The sequence below is a fragment of the Perissodus microlepis genome, chromosome 11 (genome assembly GCF_051167445.1).
Source record: "Perissodus microlepis isolate ML-2025 ecotype Zambia chromosome 11, ASM5116744v1, whole genome shotgun sequence".
Classification (NCBI taxonomy): Eukaryota; Metazoa; Chordata; class Actinopteri; order Cichliformes; family Cichlidae; genus Perissodus; species Perissodus microlepis.
This window is the reverse complement of record NC_140471.1, coordinates 10,195,295-10,213,836: the sequence shown is the minus strand read 5'-3', so window position 1 is coordinate 10,213,836 and position 18,542 is coordinate 10,195,295. Positions and strand designations below refer to the sequence as shown.

The 18,542-nt window shown below is 41.3% G+C and overlaps 1 protein-coding gene across 1 annotated transcript in view; it reads right to left on the bottom strand.

Moving 5' to 3' along the window:
- Positions 1-44: 44 nt before the first annotated feature.
- The window catches only part of LOC146377280 (transmembrane protein 65-like), a 41,170-nt gene continuing 22,672 nt past the window's right edge, over positions 45-18,542 (bottom strand). Inside the window, exons 4-8 of the mRNA XM_084943996.1 lie at positions 15,776-15,843; positions 15,091-15,145; positions 9,671-9,713; positions 3,945-4,050; positions 45-2,951 (exon numbers count right to left, since the gene is read on the bottom strand). Coding sequence (XP_084800122.1) covers positions 2,802-2,951; positions 3,945-4,050; positions 9,671-9,713; positions 15,091-15,145; positions 15,776-15,843 — 422 coding nt within the window. The 3' untranslated portion in view covers positions 45-2,801. The remainder of the gene's footprint in view (positions 2,952-3,944; positions 4,051-9,670; positions 9,714-15,090; positions 15,146-15,775; positions 15,844-18,542) is intronic.

Genomic DNA, 18,542 nt, shown 5'->3' with positions numbered 1-18,542 from the left:
AGCGTCCTCATGCAGAACATTCTGGCAAAGTCCACACTAGGGAAGATGTTTGCAGCCAGGTCGCAACTTTAATCAAAGCAGATCAATTCTGAAACAAAACACAGCAACACACTCCTATAATCTACACCAGTTTTGTCCGTCTACATTATATTTAAGGATTATTTTAATGGTTCTATTCTTTATACAGTTGCACAGAGCACATATTCAGTGTTTGCTTACAAACAACAGAAATCTTTACCTTCACAGAGAGCAAAACATGAATTTTTCAGCACCTTGGACTCCATCACGACACAGGAGCAACTGGGCAAACTGATTATTCTCGGCTAAAATGAAGTTTCTTGGAAAAATGAAGCTGATCTCAACTCCTGCTTGTACCAGTGCAATGAATTTAAACAACTTACCAATTCACAGCATTCGAGGAACACCAGAACGTCAAACAAAAAAGATCCTCAATGCATACATTTGACTGCAGCATGCTGGATTCAAACATTTCTTTTTTCCACCTTATTTTCAAAAAACAACAACAACAAAAAGAGATCGCAGCTCAAAAGGACGCATCAGCTCAAAATTTCTGTGAACTGGAGATCTTGTTGGCTCTCAATAGCACAATAACTTCAGTCGTGTATTTTAAATGGTATCCAGGAAAAGGCAGTAACCGTCATATTACCATACTTTAACTGAGATTATATGTTTTTACTGCGGCTGGCACACTGAAGAGAGCCTTAAAGCCTGGGACAGGCCATTTAACGGCGCGGTTCAAAGAGGCAAATTGCTGTTATTACTGCAAACCTTTCCCATCCTTCATAAAATCCTTTTTGCTTTGAACAGACAATCCAATTTTAAGCAACTGAAGTTTATCGCTAGCCATCTTAAATTGAAGCACATGATGTGGCCACAAAATAGTTTTTATTTATGTTAAATAACTTGTGCATCTTATTCCAGCCGGAGTACTTTACCTCTCCTTTATCCTCCACCAGTGAGTCACATCCTGCTGTGATGCACAACCTTACAACATATTGGTTTTTTAAATTAAGGTTTCTTTTTATTAACAGTGCATGCAAGGTGGATATCAAGCAATCAAGATAAAAAACTCAAAAATCCTAGCTACATATATGTACGCGTTCATTTTCTTCATTATTATCATTCTCCAGGATCACTCTTACCCACGCAGTAAATATTGAAAACAGTCATATACAGGGTATACAGGGTCTCCTTAGTCTTTTTAGAACAAGCGTAGTGAGTTCAGACTGTAACATAAAGCGGTCAGCCGCTGGGTCCTTCATGGCATAGAAAGCTGCTAAAATATACTCACTCAGGTATATTTTGTGCTGATAAATATTTTCACGGCCCTTTGAGATGGAGAAGAAACACAATACAAACGTACATGAATACCAGTCTGAATATTATAACAAAATAAATACATTTGCTGTGACGCAGAGCTGCCTCTCGTATATTTCTAAACACTTCTTCAGTGCAGCTCCTGAAGGAGAATCATTCAGAAAAATAATTACAGGGTGATGAGCGATGTGAGGAAAGTTGGAAATTATAACCGGGGGAGACTAGCAGCTAAGGTTTGTGGGAGCTGTGGTGAATTAAAGCCTGTGTAGGGGGGGAGGGGGGGGTCGTAGCAGGTCCACCAAGTTGAAAGAAAACAACTAGATCTCTGTCTATCGGCCAGCGGAGGGCAGTAACACACAATAGAAGTGAGGGACAGGAAGAAATGCAGCCCGTCTGCACACACCGTAACAGTTAATCTCACAAAATGAAAACACTACAGCAGTCACGTTATGCAAAATAACATTCATCTGTCCCCAAACCTCCACCTCTACGTGTGGCTGTTTTCAGAAGAGGTTGAATATCATCTCACCTCTGAGGGGGATATATTGTATTTCGTCCAGTGGGTGCAAATACGGACATATGAACCAGAGGATCAGTGCAAATGAGGAAAGAGGATCCAGGTGATCCACAGTTTATACTTCATATCGTTGTTCACTGCCTCTTCCTCCCTCTGCCTCTTCTTTAAAATATTTTGTAGGACTTTTAAATACATTTAACTTCTTCAGTGATTTGTGTGAACCCTTTGGCAGAGCTTAGGTGCGCGTATGCAGTGCATCACTGAGGAGAAGAAGAAGCTTTCAGGTGTTACAGATTTAACCACCTGCAGCGGACTAGTTGTCAAGGTCTGTGGATGAGGCAGGACTTGCTCAAATCCAGAAGCTTACATGCTTTAGGAACTGAAGACACTGTGTTCTTGGTTTATAACCACCAAAACCTGACAAGGAAACACGGAAAAGGTGTTTAAACATTGGCTGATCTGGAACACTAAACTGACTTCGTTCCGTCTTCCCTGTAAGGTTTTCAAGATTTTTGACAGAAAACAAGAACTTTATAACACGACTGAGCTCTAACTGGGTTTTCTCCTATAATATTTCAGGGGGTGCATGAAGCTGTCAGTTAACCTATATGCGATCTAGCCATCTATAGTCAGAGGTTAGAGGAGGTGTCTTAGACAAATGACCGTGTCGATCAGTCGAGACGAAGTGAGGTTACGGGATCAGGTAGCAGCAGTCGTTTCTTCGAGAGATGACGAGCCTCCTGTGCTTAAGTTCAGAGTTTGTGATCGAATATTATCTAAAATCCTCTTCAGAATACCTCAGATAGTTCGACTGAGCCATGCGATTGGACCGTATGGAGTTCACTGATATTTCCATACGCTCCAGCGCACAAGGCGAGAGCAGTCGGCGTCAGATTAAGTCAAGCATTCAAACGGATTCTGAATAGTATTTATCTCTAGCCTCGCCTCAGTTTTTGCTGCTCTCTGTTGGAGCAGGTGGCGACTGCGTTTGCTCCTTCACCTCCGTCTGGGCTTCTTTCTTCTCATCCTCGTCCTTGAAGAAGAGGAGGGGAAACATACCGAGGATGCAGCCGATGCCCACGCCGATGGCTTTACCCTGCGGGTGGGAAGAAGACAACAAAGATTTTAGCAAAGATGGAGGGATTTCTGCACATTGTTACCGTGGGATTATTCTTCATTTATTTCAGGATTGCATATTGTTCTCTAGGTGTGATCTTTGCAGGTTGGCAAATCCTTGACAGACCCTCAAATTTCTTTTTCTTTTATTTGCAGAAAGCCCGCCTTATTGCTGTCTGATGAACACCCTCAGCTTTCTTAGCCTCTGTGCATCCCTATACTCCTTTATTTACTGAAAAAAGCTGATTTCTGTCTGAAAAACAGACACAGTGGCCTTAATTTATACGAACTGACATATCCACAACCCACATCTCCAATCTGGTCTGCTTAACTGGAGCAGCTGAATCCATGAACCCTGTGGAGAAGTCATTTACACAGAGGTGGACAGGTTTCTCCAGCCTGCAGCGCGAGTTAAAATTCACTAGGTTCAATAGAGGCACAAATGTAAAACCAATTGTCTTTTTATAACTGTGACTTGGAGCATTAAAAGTTGTTTATGTAACTGTAAATTGGTCTTTATTGTCTTTTTTTATTGAGCTCGGTGCTTTTCATGCCACACCTTCCCTCTTTACTGTAACGCTAACAAAGGGTTGAAGGCAAACACTTAAAATCTCCAAAGACCGATATGTTATTTTTGGCTTGTATTTATTAAAAACTATTTCTTCACAAGCCACAGCAGCCTTTAGCAACCAGCCAGGTGCCAGACTAATCACTGTAGCTTATTATATTTCATGCTTCAGCACTTATAGCATATTAAAGATCGCCAGGTCATTTGAAAGCTTGGCCCCGTCACACAGACTTGTGTTACTCGCATTTGAGTTGTCAGCGTGCAAAGGCCTGTCCTGGTTTGATGTGCATTTTGCACAGAAATGCAACAGAAACACTTTTTTTTGCAGTGGTTTCACTCGCACATCAGGAGCCGCTCAGTGGGGGAGCAAACCAGAGCAAATTCTGTAACTGTTTCTATACCCACCGTGTGAGAGCTGACTCTTGTCTGCCACATATCAGCCTGTTTTGGGCTCAGGTCAGGAATCTGCATCCCCAACCGAGACGCCAACGCTTCTACATAACCTGCCAGCCTGAGGAGAGACCAATGGATAGAAAAAGAATTAAATAGGAGGGGACTTAACACAGTTCAGCAAACTGCAGCGACAGCATTATTCTATTGATAGAACGCTCTATATACAGCAGGGGTGGGCAATTCCAGGCCCCGAGGGCCGGTGTCCCTGCAGGTTTTAGATCTCACCTTGGGTCAACACACCTGAATCACATGATTAGTTCGTTACCAGGCCTCTGGAGAACTTCAGGACATGGTGAGGAGCTAATTTAGCCATTTAAATCAGCTGTGATTGGATCAGGGACACACCTGACATGCAGGACACTGGCACTCGAGGCCTGGAGTTGCCCACCCCTGATATACAGTGTACTGTGCAAAAGTCCTGAGCAACCCCTCTTTTATTTAATATTTTGCTATGGAAATGGGAAATAGGTGCAGTGACTTCTTGAAAAGCACAGACATAAATGGAAAAACGAAATATGGGCAAAAACGTTTTGTGATTTTTCTCATTGAAAGCAAAAATACAAAGAAATGAGGAGTGGCTCAAGATATTTGCACAGTGCTGTATATCACACATGCACACACACAAACATCATCCATCAAAACTTTCTAATCAAATGAAGTCTGAATACCAAAGTCTTGTGATTTTGTTGAAATGTTATTGTGACAAAAAGAAAATCAAAGAAACATAATGTGAAATAAAAAGTCTCACTCTGTAAAATGTGGCATGCACAAACCAATACTGCATCAAAGCTGGTTTTGTTAAAAGATTCCGGCTATTTCTGTAACAGATTGAATTCGCCGCTGCCTATTTGTGTTTGCATCGTTTCTGTTTATATAATAATCCCCCCGTTGATAATTTTCTCCATTACATATCAGAATTCAATGAACCCATGCTAACATGATACTTCCCTACCAAGGCAAACAACAACCAGAGTCGGTGCTAATAACGACAAAATAAATCAACAGATTAATGCTCCGGTCTGCTTTCTGTCGCTGATGTTCATAAACCCAGCAGGATGCCAAATCTCAGCTCTAACAACAGATGGAGTAAAAGGGGAAGCTTCCAACAGTGTATAAATTAATTCAATCCCAGGGCTTTGCGTGGATTTACACAGATCACGGACCAATGACGGATTGCAGCAGATAAAGAGTGCTCCACGGAAATCACCACGATGTAGAAAAATGAGTAAGATTGTATTAAGAATTCTGTGCAACTAGAAACAAGAATATTCTGCTGGATCTCTATTCTGATATGGACTGGGTAATGCCATATCGTCCTTTCATTCCTTTTCTATCATTTGACAGAAATGAAAATGATTAACCTACAGGGGGCCTCAGCTGTGGCACTCCTGATTGTGCTCAGGTGCCTCCTGCTTCAGTTGTGTGTCCACAACCTGACAGGTTTCCGCTCGTGTGTTTGGGAAAAAGTGTTCATTGTTTCCAAAGAGACACTTGGCTTAATAGTCCTGAAATAAAAGACTCTTGGAAACAGTGGGAATATTTCTACAGTTGGCCATCCTGGAAACAGAGCAAGAAGGTCATTGCTACGTTCCAGTGAGCAGTTAGAGCCACTTTGGTGTAAAATGGACATGAAGCGACAGCCAGCCTGCCAAATGTCATTAAAAAGGAAAATTATCTGGCTGAAGCTAGAGAGGAGGAAGTGGACTCTAATATGCAAACGAAGGGAACTGACATAAACACTGTCATGTGACCCTACATGTGCCAAGGCACGTAAACATGGTGCAGGTGAGGCGGTTTTGAATGTGAGGGAAGAAATATGGGTTGACATTTGGACGCAGGTCGGCTTCACTCACTGGCACTAATGGATCCTCAGTCGGCTGCACATACAAATAAGCCGCAGCTGGAGCTGTTAGGGGAGCGATAAGCTGCACACAGCATATCTGAGAAAAAGGCAAGTCTGCCTGTGCATTTGTGTCCAGGGGGGTGTGCTTTCGAGCCCACTGCCTTTCAGGATGGGGCAGCAGAAGTAGTGGAAATAGGACTGATTCTTATCATAACAGATGATGAGCTATTAAGTCCTTATGAGGAGAATAAGTAGATTCATTAGACAATATTCTTTCTTACAGCATCTCAAGTGGATACACTGTAGCCATTAAGTCTATACTTTATGTTTTCTTTTTCTATTTTGCATTTAAAATGATGGTTAAATTTAAGTAATTGAGACCACAGCTTTGAAGCTCAGTAAGCTGCAGTGAGGGTGGCATTTGGTTTTTCTCTCCGCTTCTTTGAAATTCAGTCTCACCGCCGAGCCCCAATCCTAATTTCTTTCACATTCATCCACGGCTTTAGATCAAATTCATTCCAAATTACCCGTGCTCTTGTAACAGCGGAGAGCAAAATAAATAAGCTCTGCATTTTAAAAAAAAGAAAGCCAAAACAAAATACTGCAGCAATCACAATGCTGGCATGATGAAATTTACTGAAAGGCCCGAGCTCATCCCCCAAAAAACATAAAACAAGACAGACAGGCTGTTCACTGTGTGAGAAGCAGGCTGAAACACGAGCTGGGTGCATCGCAAGCCCCAGAAAACACAGTTATACATTTTATCATTTGGAAAATTACATCTGGAGGAACTAAAAGCCATCACGTTGAGTTACTCAGCTTGTGTTTGGAAAAAAAACACAGAATTTTGTGCATTGACGAAATGTCACTATTGTTAATCTGTAAAGTTCAAAAGGCATCAGTCACACAGGCATTCGGCCACTTTTTTAAAAGAAAGGTAATGGAATATAATCCAGATTATTCCAGGATTCAGAAGGAGAAAGGTAGAAAATGCAGGCATGATACGGAGGGTGATGAGTCTCCACTTCTGTATTCCCTAAAGATCCCTAATGTGCATTTCCTTGTCTGCCCCAGAAAGCCACCGATGCATTGCATTTGTAAGAAATTCCTAAAACAGCTGAGGCTAAACTCGACAGAAGCATTAGTAATAACCAGCAGAATGGTCAGAATGACTCATGAGCTCAATTATGGAGTTCAGCAAGATTCAGATGGTTTCCTAGGTTTGCCGAAATACTTAAAAGACTCAGACGGAGTGAAATATTACAAACGTGGCCTAACATGAACTCCTACATGATAAAATATGTATGCACTGGCACATATGTGGAAACGGTTGTGCATGTTGTTCAGCACAGTCACACACGGAAGATTCTCTACAAGTGAGTCAGTATCTTTTAAATGAGCAGATTTCCTCTTAATTATGAGGACTAAAAAGCATCATTGCACGACTGGCCAAGGGACGTGCTGCAGTGACAGCTACGTCTGTGCACTTTGATTATATAATAGTCAAAATTTAGTAACTGGGAGTTACTAAACTCAGAGGTCAGCAGGTTTGAGGCTCTTTTGATGCAATGTCCAGAGTGTTTATGAGTCGTGTTACAGCACTCATTAGCCTGCATAGAGTATGTCCTTAACTTTTTAGTGAAGATCAACTCCTGCACATCAAATATCACGCTGAAAGTGTACGTGGATATCAACCAAACAACTTTATACTGGTAAAAGGTACAGTATATAATTTTCTGTGTGTATATGATCTAAAAGCATATAATATTTATTTTACCCAGAGATAAGCATTCATTGGCTGCAGTGGGTTTCTGCATACCAACGCGATGACCAAATCAGGATCTTCTGTACATACAAGCACATTAACCAGCAGAATTCAGCTAAGAAAGAAAACTTTCTTAGCTTTCTTAGAACTCAGTAGTTCACTTCTTGATTAAATAAAACTTAAAGGCACTTTAACAAACGAAAGGAAGCTGCAGTTCACAGTAAGTTCGTTAGAGGCATTTTAATCAGTCTCCAGAGTCTTTCATTTGGCTCATCTATGCAGGTGGAAAGTGAGTTCAGTTGCGGCTGAACATCATCACATCTATGCTGCTTGGGAATGGGAAGCCTGATCTTGTTCCAGGTGAACTAAATGTCTGAAAGTGTGGCTGTAATCCAACTCACCAACAGAAAGCCACATGCATATTTTCGAGTACATGCACAGGATTTTTTTTATTTAGGAATTTTGCCAACTTCTGTTAACCAAACAGTTTGAAATCCAGCAGTAATATTTGCAGTAATTAGTCATCTGGGATCTCAGAGTCAGAGTCTACCTACAACCTCAGCAAGAAGTCTCTCTGCAGCCACTAAAGTGCCGCCGACTCCCAGTGTAATTTATAAGACGAGCGTTATGTGGACACTAAAGCGTTTCCTGTTAGAACAAAATCTGTATCGCAAACGTTGCTGTGAAAATCTCTTGTTGCAGCTCCACTGAGACTCTGAGGCAGACAAATGGCCTTCACACGCCTTGTCTCACCTTGATAAAGCGTCCACGGGGGCTCCACTTTCCTCTTTTGATTGAGCGGCAATCACACACTCGCTCACGGACGCGTGTGTGTGCCTACTGAGAGTGTTTACATGGACCACAAGAACTAGACTAATACATCACAGGGAAAACAGAAGGAAACAGCATATTCCACTTCTGTCATCCATGTTCCCATATCCTTTACACTGAAAAGGAGGAGAATAAATACACGCCATCATTGCATTCACCCTGGTGTTCCATTATATTAAGTAATGGGACTGGTTGAGCTCATGAAGCAGCTCAGGAAGCTGGTTATGATCTCTGTGGCCACAAGGAGGCGCTTAAACAGTCATGCATGAGCTGATGGAAGGATCGGAGAAACATGACCATCAAGCTTTCCTATATCATTACGCTGTTATTGAGGAAATCACATTAAATTACTCTGTACAAATTCATCAGTCCTTACAGTCAGCGTTTTAATCCATTTTAACTTAATTTCATTCTTTTAATTTTGATTATGCAGGAAAGGGAAAAAACATCTGATGGGGTTTTTGTTGCTGGGTTTCTGGGAAAGGAAACAGAATAAAAATGAAGAAATTGGAGGAAAATGAATGAAAGGATTTTTCAGGGATTTAAAAAACCAAACATTTAAATCATTTTAAAGTCAGTGTCCAAAACAAATTTTACATTTCATGTTTTAATACGGGGTTGTTCGCATGCTTTCAGCATCTTTATTGACTCTCCCGGTTGCTGTACGCTCCAACACTCCAACAACAGCAACGACAACAGTCAGAGCACAGACTTTAAGACGGCGAGGCGTGATTGCGGACGCCGCTCAGGTGTGTCCGGCTCCCCTGCAGCACCACCGCAGACCACGCCTCGCCACAGGAGTATAATGCCATGTAGAACTATTATATTATGTGCACACTTCCACATTAAAAAAGAACTCCCTTTTCTACAGGACAAACTGTCCTTTTAAATACACAATCATTTCTACTTAATCTATATAGACCTAGTTCAGTGCCATTTTAATCAAACCACACCTCTAGGCCTACATCCAGTAACTGGTTAAAAGTGAGCAATTTATTGAATTAGCCCCACGAACAACAGGGGTAACATGATGGTAAACCTTTACCTTCTCAAAGTGATGTGAAAAGGACCTTTGTTTATAAATATTATTATTATTATTATCTGTGTATATTTGTGTGGAAAACGTGTTGCTGTACAATCAGATTAATGGCTCTTCCTTTCCTTGACTGATTCTAAATTTCAACTGAACTGTTTGAATTTACCAAACGTGTGTGTGTGTGTGTGTGTGTCAAGTCTTACCCCAGTCCTGCCAGATCTGATACCAGGTTGCCCAGCGCAGCAGCTGTAGATAATGGGAGAAGCAGAGGCATGGGTTACAGAGGCATTTTTCCATAGGGCATGATGGATATCCCAAGTGCATTATGGGCTCATCAAAGAAGCAGAGGCACAACACACTGAAGAAGAAGGCCACACTGCTGCCGTTTTGCTTCTTACATGCTGTGGTGCAAGTAAAAGAGGACGAGGGAACGCTGAAATAACTTCACTGTCACCTGTTTATGCTTTGAATGTGCCGTATGGTACTGTAGCAGCTGTGCCTAAGGACAGAAAATAAAGCCTGTGCTTTACTCCTGTTCTCTCAGCTGTCCCTGACCCTGAGTGCAGAGCATTGCTGCTGCAGCATTACAGAAATACTCCAGAGGAAACACACAACGCAACCGTGTCATCACTGCTGAGGCACAGTCATCATCTCCGGCTGGTCTCGAGCACTTTCATCTGATCTTTGAGCTACTGTAGCAATAAATATTATACACATTACTCAGAGACAAACACTCTACTAACAAAGCGAGCAGAGACACATGCATCCTGTGGCAAAGCATCTTTAAGCTTCTGGTTTATAAAAGTTTAAAAGCAAGCAGCTTGTTTTTCTGTGACAAGATCAACGAGCGACTTAACTAGAGCCTCTGAATGAGAGGCGAGAGCTGTTGCAACAGCTAGGAAAGTAAAGGAAAGTGTGCAACTCTTGGCCCAAGAGTCGGTGCCAAAACACACAGAGCATATTTGGACTAAATAAGGTACTTTCAGCAGAAATCTTTGCACTGTGCACCATTAAATCTGACTGTAAATCAGCAAATGCCACAAAGGAAAAGGGGCTTGTTGCTTCAGCTGATTTAGGTCAGATGAAGATTTCGTGTGGTTATTTAAACAGTTTTAGTCAATTTCTAAATATAACGTTACTCTCTGGCAGCGCATAAATTAAACATTTTTCAGTGTGTTTCACCTCATGTTGGCACTTAAACAGAGAGAGCTGCCATTAGCCCCATGCTTTGTCTTGAATTGTGTACCAGTACTTTATACGGTCACAAAGCTGAATTCTTGGCTATGCAGCAGAGGTAGACGCTCACAATGTTCAGTCAGCTGAAGGAAGACACACGTGCAGGGGCATGTTTGGAAACTACCCAGCTTTGCATGGTTGCTTTGAGGCAATATGGCCACGTTAGGCAAATTAATCTACACTCTGAAGATGATTAAAACAGATGTAACACAATATCTTGCTGACGTTAAACACTGCACCTCTGTACAGCCACTGAAGAGACAGCAGTGATGGCGAGGCCAGCTTGAGACTTTATTATGTGGTCAACCTGCTCAGATGTAATTACGAGACAAGGTTGGCTGTGCCTTTAATTTGCTGCTTTCTCTCCCTCTTCGGGGCCTTGGCATTGGATCTGATGCACATCAACAGACTGATGAGGGGGCGGGCAAATGCATCACAATTCAAGTCATTCTTAAGCAGCTACAAACACGGAAATCACAGCGTAACTGATATTCTGACAAACTTTATCAAGTAGAAAAAGGGAAGTCAATTAAAGAGACAAAGAGTAACAAAAAAAAAAAAAAAAAGATTTCCTGTTTGTAATCTCTGATTTCTGGATGGACTCTAAATATAAGTATTACATGTGAACTATGTGGAAAGCAACAAGCTGTGAGAGGTTTGGGGATTTTCCCTCATTTATCAGAGTTAATCGCTGTATCATCACAAACAGACTGCATGTAATTACCAGCTTAATCCCATTCAATCACAACCTTGCAGTGTTTGAAGCGACAAGCCTGTAAATTCATTGCAAACGCCAAGCAGCACACTCTTTTCTTTAGTTTACTTTCATTTCTTAACCTTTCTGTTATCACATGCTTCCTTCACACTGTATTTCTTGGGAACTTTCTAAAACTTTTTTGCCTAATAGTTGACAGTACTGTCAATCTAATGGAGCGAACAGATTCAAGTGCCTGGAAGCAGCAAAAAAAGGAGCTTTTTACATCTGAAGCAAAACTAGAGAGCCTGTCTGCATGTGAACTATTCACTGACGGCTGCTGTGGGATAAATGTGGCATGAAACAATGTGAAGTTACAAATGGGAGACAGCGGGAACATTTTACACTAGCTGTATTGCTCCTGTACAAGCGGTCATAATTTATAGGCGTGCATGAACAGCACTCTCTACAGTGACAAAAACAGGAGTATACCTGCACTCAGCAGTATGTGGCCTTACATGCTTCTGTTCTCACTCAAAGCTGAAAATTTGTTTGCGTGAGGCAGCTGGAGCTGTACAAAGGCTTCAAGTATGCAAACTGAAGCCTGGAAGCACCAATTCTGTCAAGAAAGAAATTTACACTTCTATTTCTTCCAGCTTGCTCCCCTTAAGGGTTGCCACAATGGATCTCCAGCTCACCCCGTCCCTAACATCCTGTTCTGTTGCACCAACCCTCTACATGTCCTCCTGTACTGCATCTGTGAATATTCTCTGAGGTCTTCCTCTTTTTCCTCCCCCTGGGAGCGCCGTATTCACCATCCTTTGTCTAGTATTTCTCAACATTGTCTCTCTAACTTTGTCAGCAAACCTTCTTTTTTAAAATTTTCCCTAATTTCGCCCCCCCAAAAAGCCCAAAACAAAGAAAAACCTTAAAAACCCCTTAGTTTCACCTCATATTTATCACCATTGTTGCACGCTCAACCACTTGGTTTGTTTGCGCGCCACCAGTTTGACCAGTCTCATCAATCAAATGTTCTAAACTGTGCACTGGGAGGAAAATTCACTCTCACTAAACATGAGTAACAATTTGAATAAAATCAAACTGAAATAGATAAAATTAATTATTGAAAAACCTAAAGGAAAAATGTGCTTGGTACAAATTGAATGCATGCGAACCAAAATGACCTCTTTAATGCAATACATTACATTATACTTATTTAACAGAATTACACTGAAAATTTACCTGTAATTAAATTAGTTAGAGTTAGAATTTTGGCCAAATAAATCATTTTTGAGTGTAATTGTTTGATCTCATATTCCTTTTGAGCTGTAGTCTTTTCACATCATTAAGGTTGTTTAACTGAAGTAATTAGGAAAGTCAGCAATAGACGATTCATGCAGCTTCCACGCTCATCAAGCGAGCAGAGACATTTTTGCCTCCTAGAAGGTGATTTGTCGTCTTCACTAGAGACTTGACATGAGTGCTAAATCACTCTGGACCGGGTTAGATAACTGCAGCATTTTAGTTTGCAGACCCCTGAATGACCTCAATCTAGTGCGAATGACTAAATGGGGTCTGAGTGATAGAAAGTGTCTTAAGGCTGTGCTTAAGGAAATAACAGAAGTCCTGTGTGCTTCTTGTCTCCGAGTGGCTCTGCAGTAGATTTAGATTTTTTTTAAACTGCTAGTTTAATGAGGGTGTCTGTTACAGCTCACTGTCAAATCCGGGTTAGAAAACCTCTCCACACAAAGGTAACAAGCACTCCCGTCAAACTTCAGAGTGGCCAGAGTGCACATTCTGCCTGATAACCTTCTCTCTAGAGTCCTACCATGCCTGAAATTGCTTCAAACAAAATTCCAATCATCCATTCAATCAATTCACTGGGAATGAACTGAACAAATGGAGATTTTTCTTTTTTTTTAACTGAAACTTGGCTGAATAGAAATATATGGAGAAGGGTTTGAAGTGAAAATTCAAATGAGTCTTGTCTACAGTGTAGGGCTGTTCGATATAACGATATATATCAGATGACGATATAAAAACGTCTATTGTTTCATTTTACGCTATCGTTTGTTTCGTGGTGTCGCAAAATAAACTGTTTACGGCAATATTTTTTCATCGTTTTGATGGTCACTGTAGTGGCTATATTAATTTCTTAAAGTTCTCTCTTTCTCTTATATTTAATATAACCACACTAGGGATGGACAAGCGCCTGTTTGTGGTTAGCAACAACGACGGTAACAGCACCGCGTGTCCGCTTGTTTATGTTCCACATAAACCTTTCACAATAAAGCTCAAGATCCTGTTGAGACTTTTCAAAATAAACTGAATCACGTGAAAGAGCAGATTATTTACGGATGAGAAGTAAAACAGAGCCGCCAGGTGCTAATAAATAAACCTTAGACTCAAACGTTAGAACAGGCTTTTCCCCGCAGCACGCTGTGTAATAAATACTCACAAAGAAAACGGCGGCCGTTACAACTTATGTCTAAAAATGTATCGTTTCATGCATCGGTTCAAACACTCGACTCCAGCTACATGACGCGCAGCTGGAAACACTTCCTGCAAATCGAGCTGCCCGAGATTCACAGAATTTACAGAAAATGTTACATTTTTGTGATTTATATCGTTATCGGGATGATAGAATTCTTATATCGGGATATGAGATTTTGGTCATATCGCACAGCCCTACTACAGTGTATCCCTTATAGATCCATTTAACTGGAAAAGGTCAAGTCTTCTTTTTCCAGTCCCTCCAGGTGAAGTGGAATTTAAAAAGCCTTTGGCTTCTACCTCCTAGGCTCTTGGACAAAAGATCAGTTTACCCAAACTGCTGCATGTTTAAAAGCTTGAGCTAAAGACAAAGAACTGCCGTCACCACCAACAGCAACAGAATCAGAAGCACTGAAAGGGAGGGAAATGCCCCCTGCTCTTTAGCTCTGCTTCGATTAATGACAATCTAAAGGACGCTCGCTTTGTTTGAGTTGGACAAAAAGTAAAACACTAAATTTGAAGCACTGAGTGATACGGTCATCCCAAAGCTAATGTGTGTTCATTCTCACTTAGGGTAAAGTAGGGGGCTCTTTTAGACACGGCAAACAGGGGCGGGCGATAACAAAAATTCTGATGTGCGTCGTCAAGGGGATATTACAATACCCATTCAATGTGCTTGTGAACAGCATTAACATATTCATGAAGTTTTCCTTATCGTAGCCAGCCGCTCTTGCTCCTCTCTTTCTTTAATCTGACCTCGCTTCATAATTATTTTTAAATAGTGTCACAGTTCCATGATTAAGGTTTAAGTTGCAACACAGCGCACTCTGTCAACACGTCATCTAAAAGTGCCTTTTCTTCTATTTGGAGACTTGGCAGTCAGCTATGATTTAGCGTGCTGCAACATGAATGTGAATTACTCTCAAATATATTTTCCTAAATCGAATAAAATGCAATAAATAAATTGATTTGACTGTTTTACAAGCAGATATTCTTGAATCTGAATGTGACACATATACAATACATATGTAACACACGTTTATAGAATTGACCAAGTGCAGCACTGTGGGTGATCCTCCTTTTGCTGTTCAAAGTCTTCTATATAACTCATATAATCAATACTTTAAAAGGACAATACAGGAAATGAAAACGTGTTTTCAAAAATAAAACAGATTCAAATACATTACGAGATTCTCTGACCTGCCATAGTTGAAATGCCGAGAACCACGCCGATTGATAACTCAATCTGTGTGCCCTGGAAAAAACAAGAGAACAGAAGCTCATTTGTACAAAGAGGAAAGCTCAGTGCAAGCTGTTGTCTGCATCTCTTTGCAATAGGGGACTCAAGCCAGGATGCCAAGCACCTGCGTAATTTTGAAGTTAAATCACTTTCCTTTAGCATCCATGTCACTATTTCTGCTTCAAACGTGTGAGGTTCTGGCTGGACCGGAATTTCAATTTTCATCAATTTATCACAGTTAATAACCGTGTCGTCACAAAAAGGGTCACACATAATTGCCAACTTGACTCCATTCAATCATAAACTGATAGCAGAATGACTACGATTACATTTTTAATGCACAAAAGCTGCTTTGCATGCAGCAACTGACAGCGAGTGGTTGCAGACCTGGTTCCTCGTCTTCGAAGCAGCCATGTCAAAGGCAACGAGACGACCTTTAATCACTCACAAAGCTCCTAATCTCAACAAAGTACTATTTGTAAAATTTAATCTATACTTAGTACAACCTTTAAATGCATTTTTTGCAGTCTTTCAGGTTGCATTAGCTACCTCCAGAGACTGAGAGAATAAAGTGCTAGTGGCTACCTTTATTCCCCGCCCTGACTAAGCAGATGGGAGTGCATGCCCCATGAAGCAGACACTTACAGCAACAATCATGATGCAGTTGTCCAGGAATCCAAATCCAACGAATGGGAGTGCATTGTGCAGCAGAACTGTAAAGCAAGCAAACACAACAAATCACTGTCAGACACATTATAATGTGATTCAGCATGGATAGACAACAACGCATCACACATTTAGAAGAGAAATGAGAACATTAGACACAAAACGCCTCTGAAGCCATAAGAAGCTGTAAATCAGTATCAGGCAGTGATACATTAGTGCATGCTCATTAATGTGGTACGGGGGTAAGTCGTTCCGTCTTATTTCTTTAGCACTGCCACTGGTAAAATGCAGACAGCTACGAAGCCAGCGGGTGAACACTAGACTCTTGGTGAGGTGGAATGGATTTTTAAAACAGGAAAGAGTAAATAGCATCATAAATATCAAGAAAATCCACTTGCAGCAGGGGTGCGTGGATACTATAGACAGTCTGATGTACCGATGGTGCTATCAAAGTGAACTTTAAAATGTCATCCACCGCCCCGGCAAAGTATATTCAAGCTTAAGTTCAAGTGAAGTTCAGTTTAGTTTAAGTGACAAATCTGCAGGAACGTTTGAAGCGTAATCGCCACGATGCGACTGTGTTCTCTACGGATCTCGTAGCGCTGCAGCTCTCCTTCAGGACGCTGTGAGAACTTTCAATCCTGCTGTGAGCGCCTGAGCTCAACGTGATCAACAGCTACACACTCAACACTTAAACACAGACTGACACCAGAGGCAATCCTGCCTTTAAACGTATGCTGAAACGGAACAAAGAGAGCACTCAGAGAATTCTCGGTGTTGGGTTTGACTGATTCCCTACGGAAACAAACTGGAACTCGAGTGTGAAATTTAACAGCAGTTAGTGAGGTCAGTCGGGAAATCTCAACATTTGGTAAATGATTCGCCTCTTTATTTCTCAAATGTGCTTTCAGATCCTTGATGCGTCACATTTTTATTCTTAACTCAGAAAAATGATTTAAGAGTGAAGCTGTCTTTAGAGATTTAAAAGCAGTGAACGCCACGATGCTCTGAATTTGAATTTCACAGCAAGGGCCTGTTATCTTAACTGGACTCGGCTGTCTCAGGATCCCATTCTGCACACTTTGAGTTTAACCCAATATTAAAAAATGACTCCTCTGGCCATGTTAGCTCTAATTATAACAGCCATCTGGGGACATTTTTCCCTGTTGGTGGGGAAATTTCAATTAGGAAATTTGAGGAAATCACGACTGCTCATCCTTAGTTTTCCTTTTTGTGACTTGATATGAACTTAAGACTTTCCTCTAGTATCAGCTCAAAGTTTGCTTCCCACAGGCAAAGGTCTGGACTGTTTTATCTGGGCTCCTCTAATGTTTTCCTGGGCACATCACAGCTGGCCTACAAGAAAGAAAAACTCTGAACTCGCCAAAGTGAATATTTGAGATGTCGCAGGCATTTTTTTTGAAACTTCATTCCTCAGGTGGACTCCCATCCATCGCAGCTTTCACAAGTTTTCATCCCTGAGATGGATGCAGTGGGTTTTTTTCATAATCTCGTAACTCCCAGTAGGAAAAAAAATAGGCAACAACAAGAAGATTGAAATTATCATCACAAATGTGTGCGACACCACAGTGACAACAGGCTGAGTCAGTGTTTCACTTGAAGTTTGTCTCTTCTGTGTCAGCTCAAAAAGACAAATGCTCGACTCCAGAGGAGACTAAATATTTCCCACACAAAGCGGCTGTTGCGACAAAGATCTGTTTTTGTTAAATATAAGACAGACGAGGAGGAGAAGCTTCCAAACCTTTAAAGTGAAGAGAGAAAGCTGAGCTCATGAGATCACCAACAGAGTGAAAAATGCCCACACAGCCTTTGCAGTTGGATTACATCCTTTCTTTGTGAGCACAATGAGAAAAACCCCACTCAGCTTTATGCTGAAGCTTTTCTGGCTGGTCCCTTTTAATCTTGCAGTTTTATATACCAATTCAGGTTTATTTCATTTCATTTTTCTTCAATTTCTCTGTGTTTTACATTATTTTGACTTCAAAAGAAATGCATGCTTCAAATGTTTTCTAATACAAACCCTCATGTTGGGAAGTGCTGACTGGTTTACACAAGATGATCCAGGATGTAATAACGGACAACTGTACAAACAGAAAACATGTCTCCTTATACAAATTCACCATCCACCCACACATCCATCCGCTTAACCCCCGGTATCTTTTCCAGCTGTTACTGGAGGCCAGGTAGATATGAAACCAGGACTTCCTTGTTGTGAAGTAAAATGGCAAATGGCCTGTATTTGTATAGCGCTTTACTTAGTCAATCATTCAATTATCCACCCATTCACACACTGGTGATGGCAAGCTACATTGTAGCCACAGCCACCCTGGGGCGCACTGACAGAGGCGAGGCTGCCAGACACTGGCGCCACCAAGCCCTCTGACAACCACCAGTAGGCATCGGGTGAAGTGTCTTGCCCAAGGACACAACGACCGAGACTGTCCAAGCCAGGGCTCGAACCGGCAACCTTCCGATCACAAGACAAACTGCCAACTCTTGAGCCACGATCGCCCCGTGAAGTAACAGTGCTAACCACCGCACACGTACATAATAAAATAACACCTTTAAAATCTACTTTTAGCTGCATACATAATTTAATGGGTTGTCACAGGCTACTAATATTAAGTGTGCTTTCTTAAGCACATTAGTAGAAAGAAGCACTGATAAAGGGTAGATGTCAGATAATGGATGAAATAGCTCATCCATTTTTACCCCTACCCTTCAT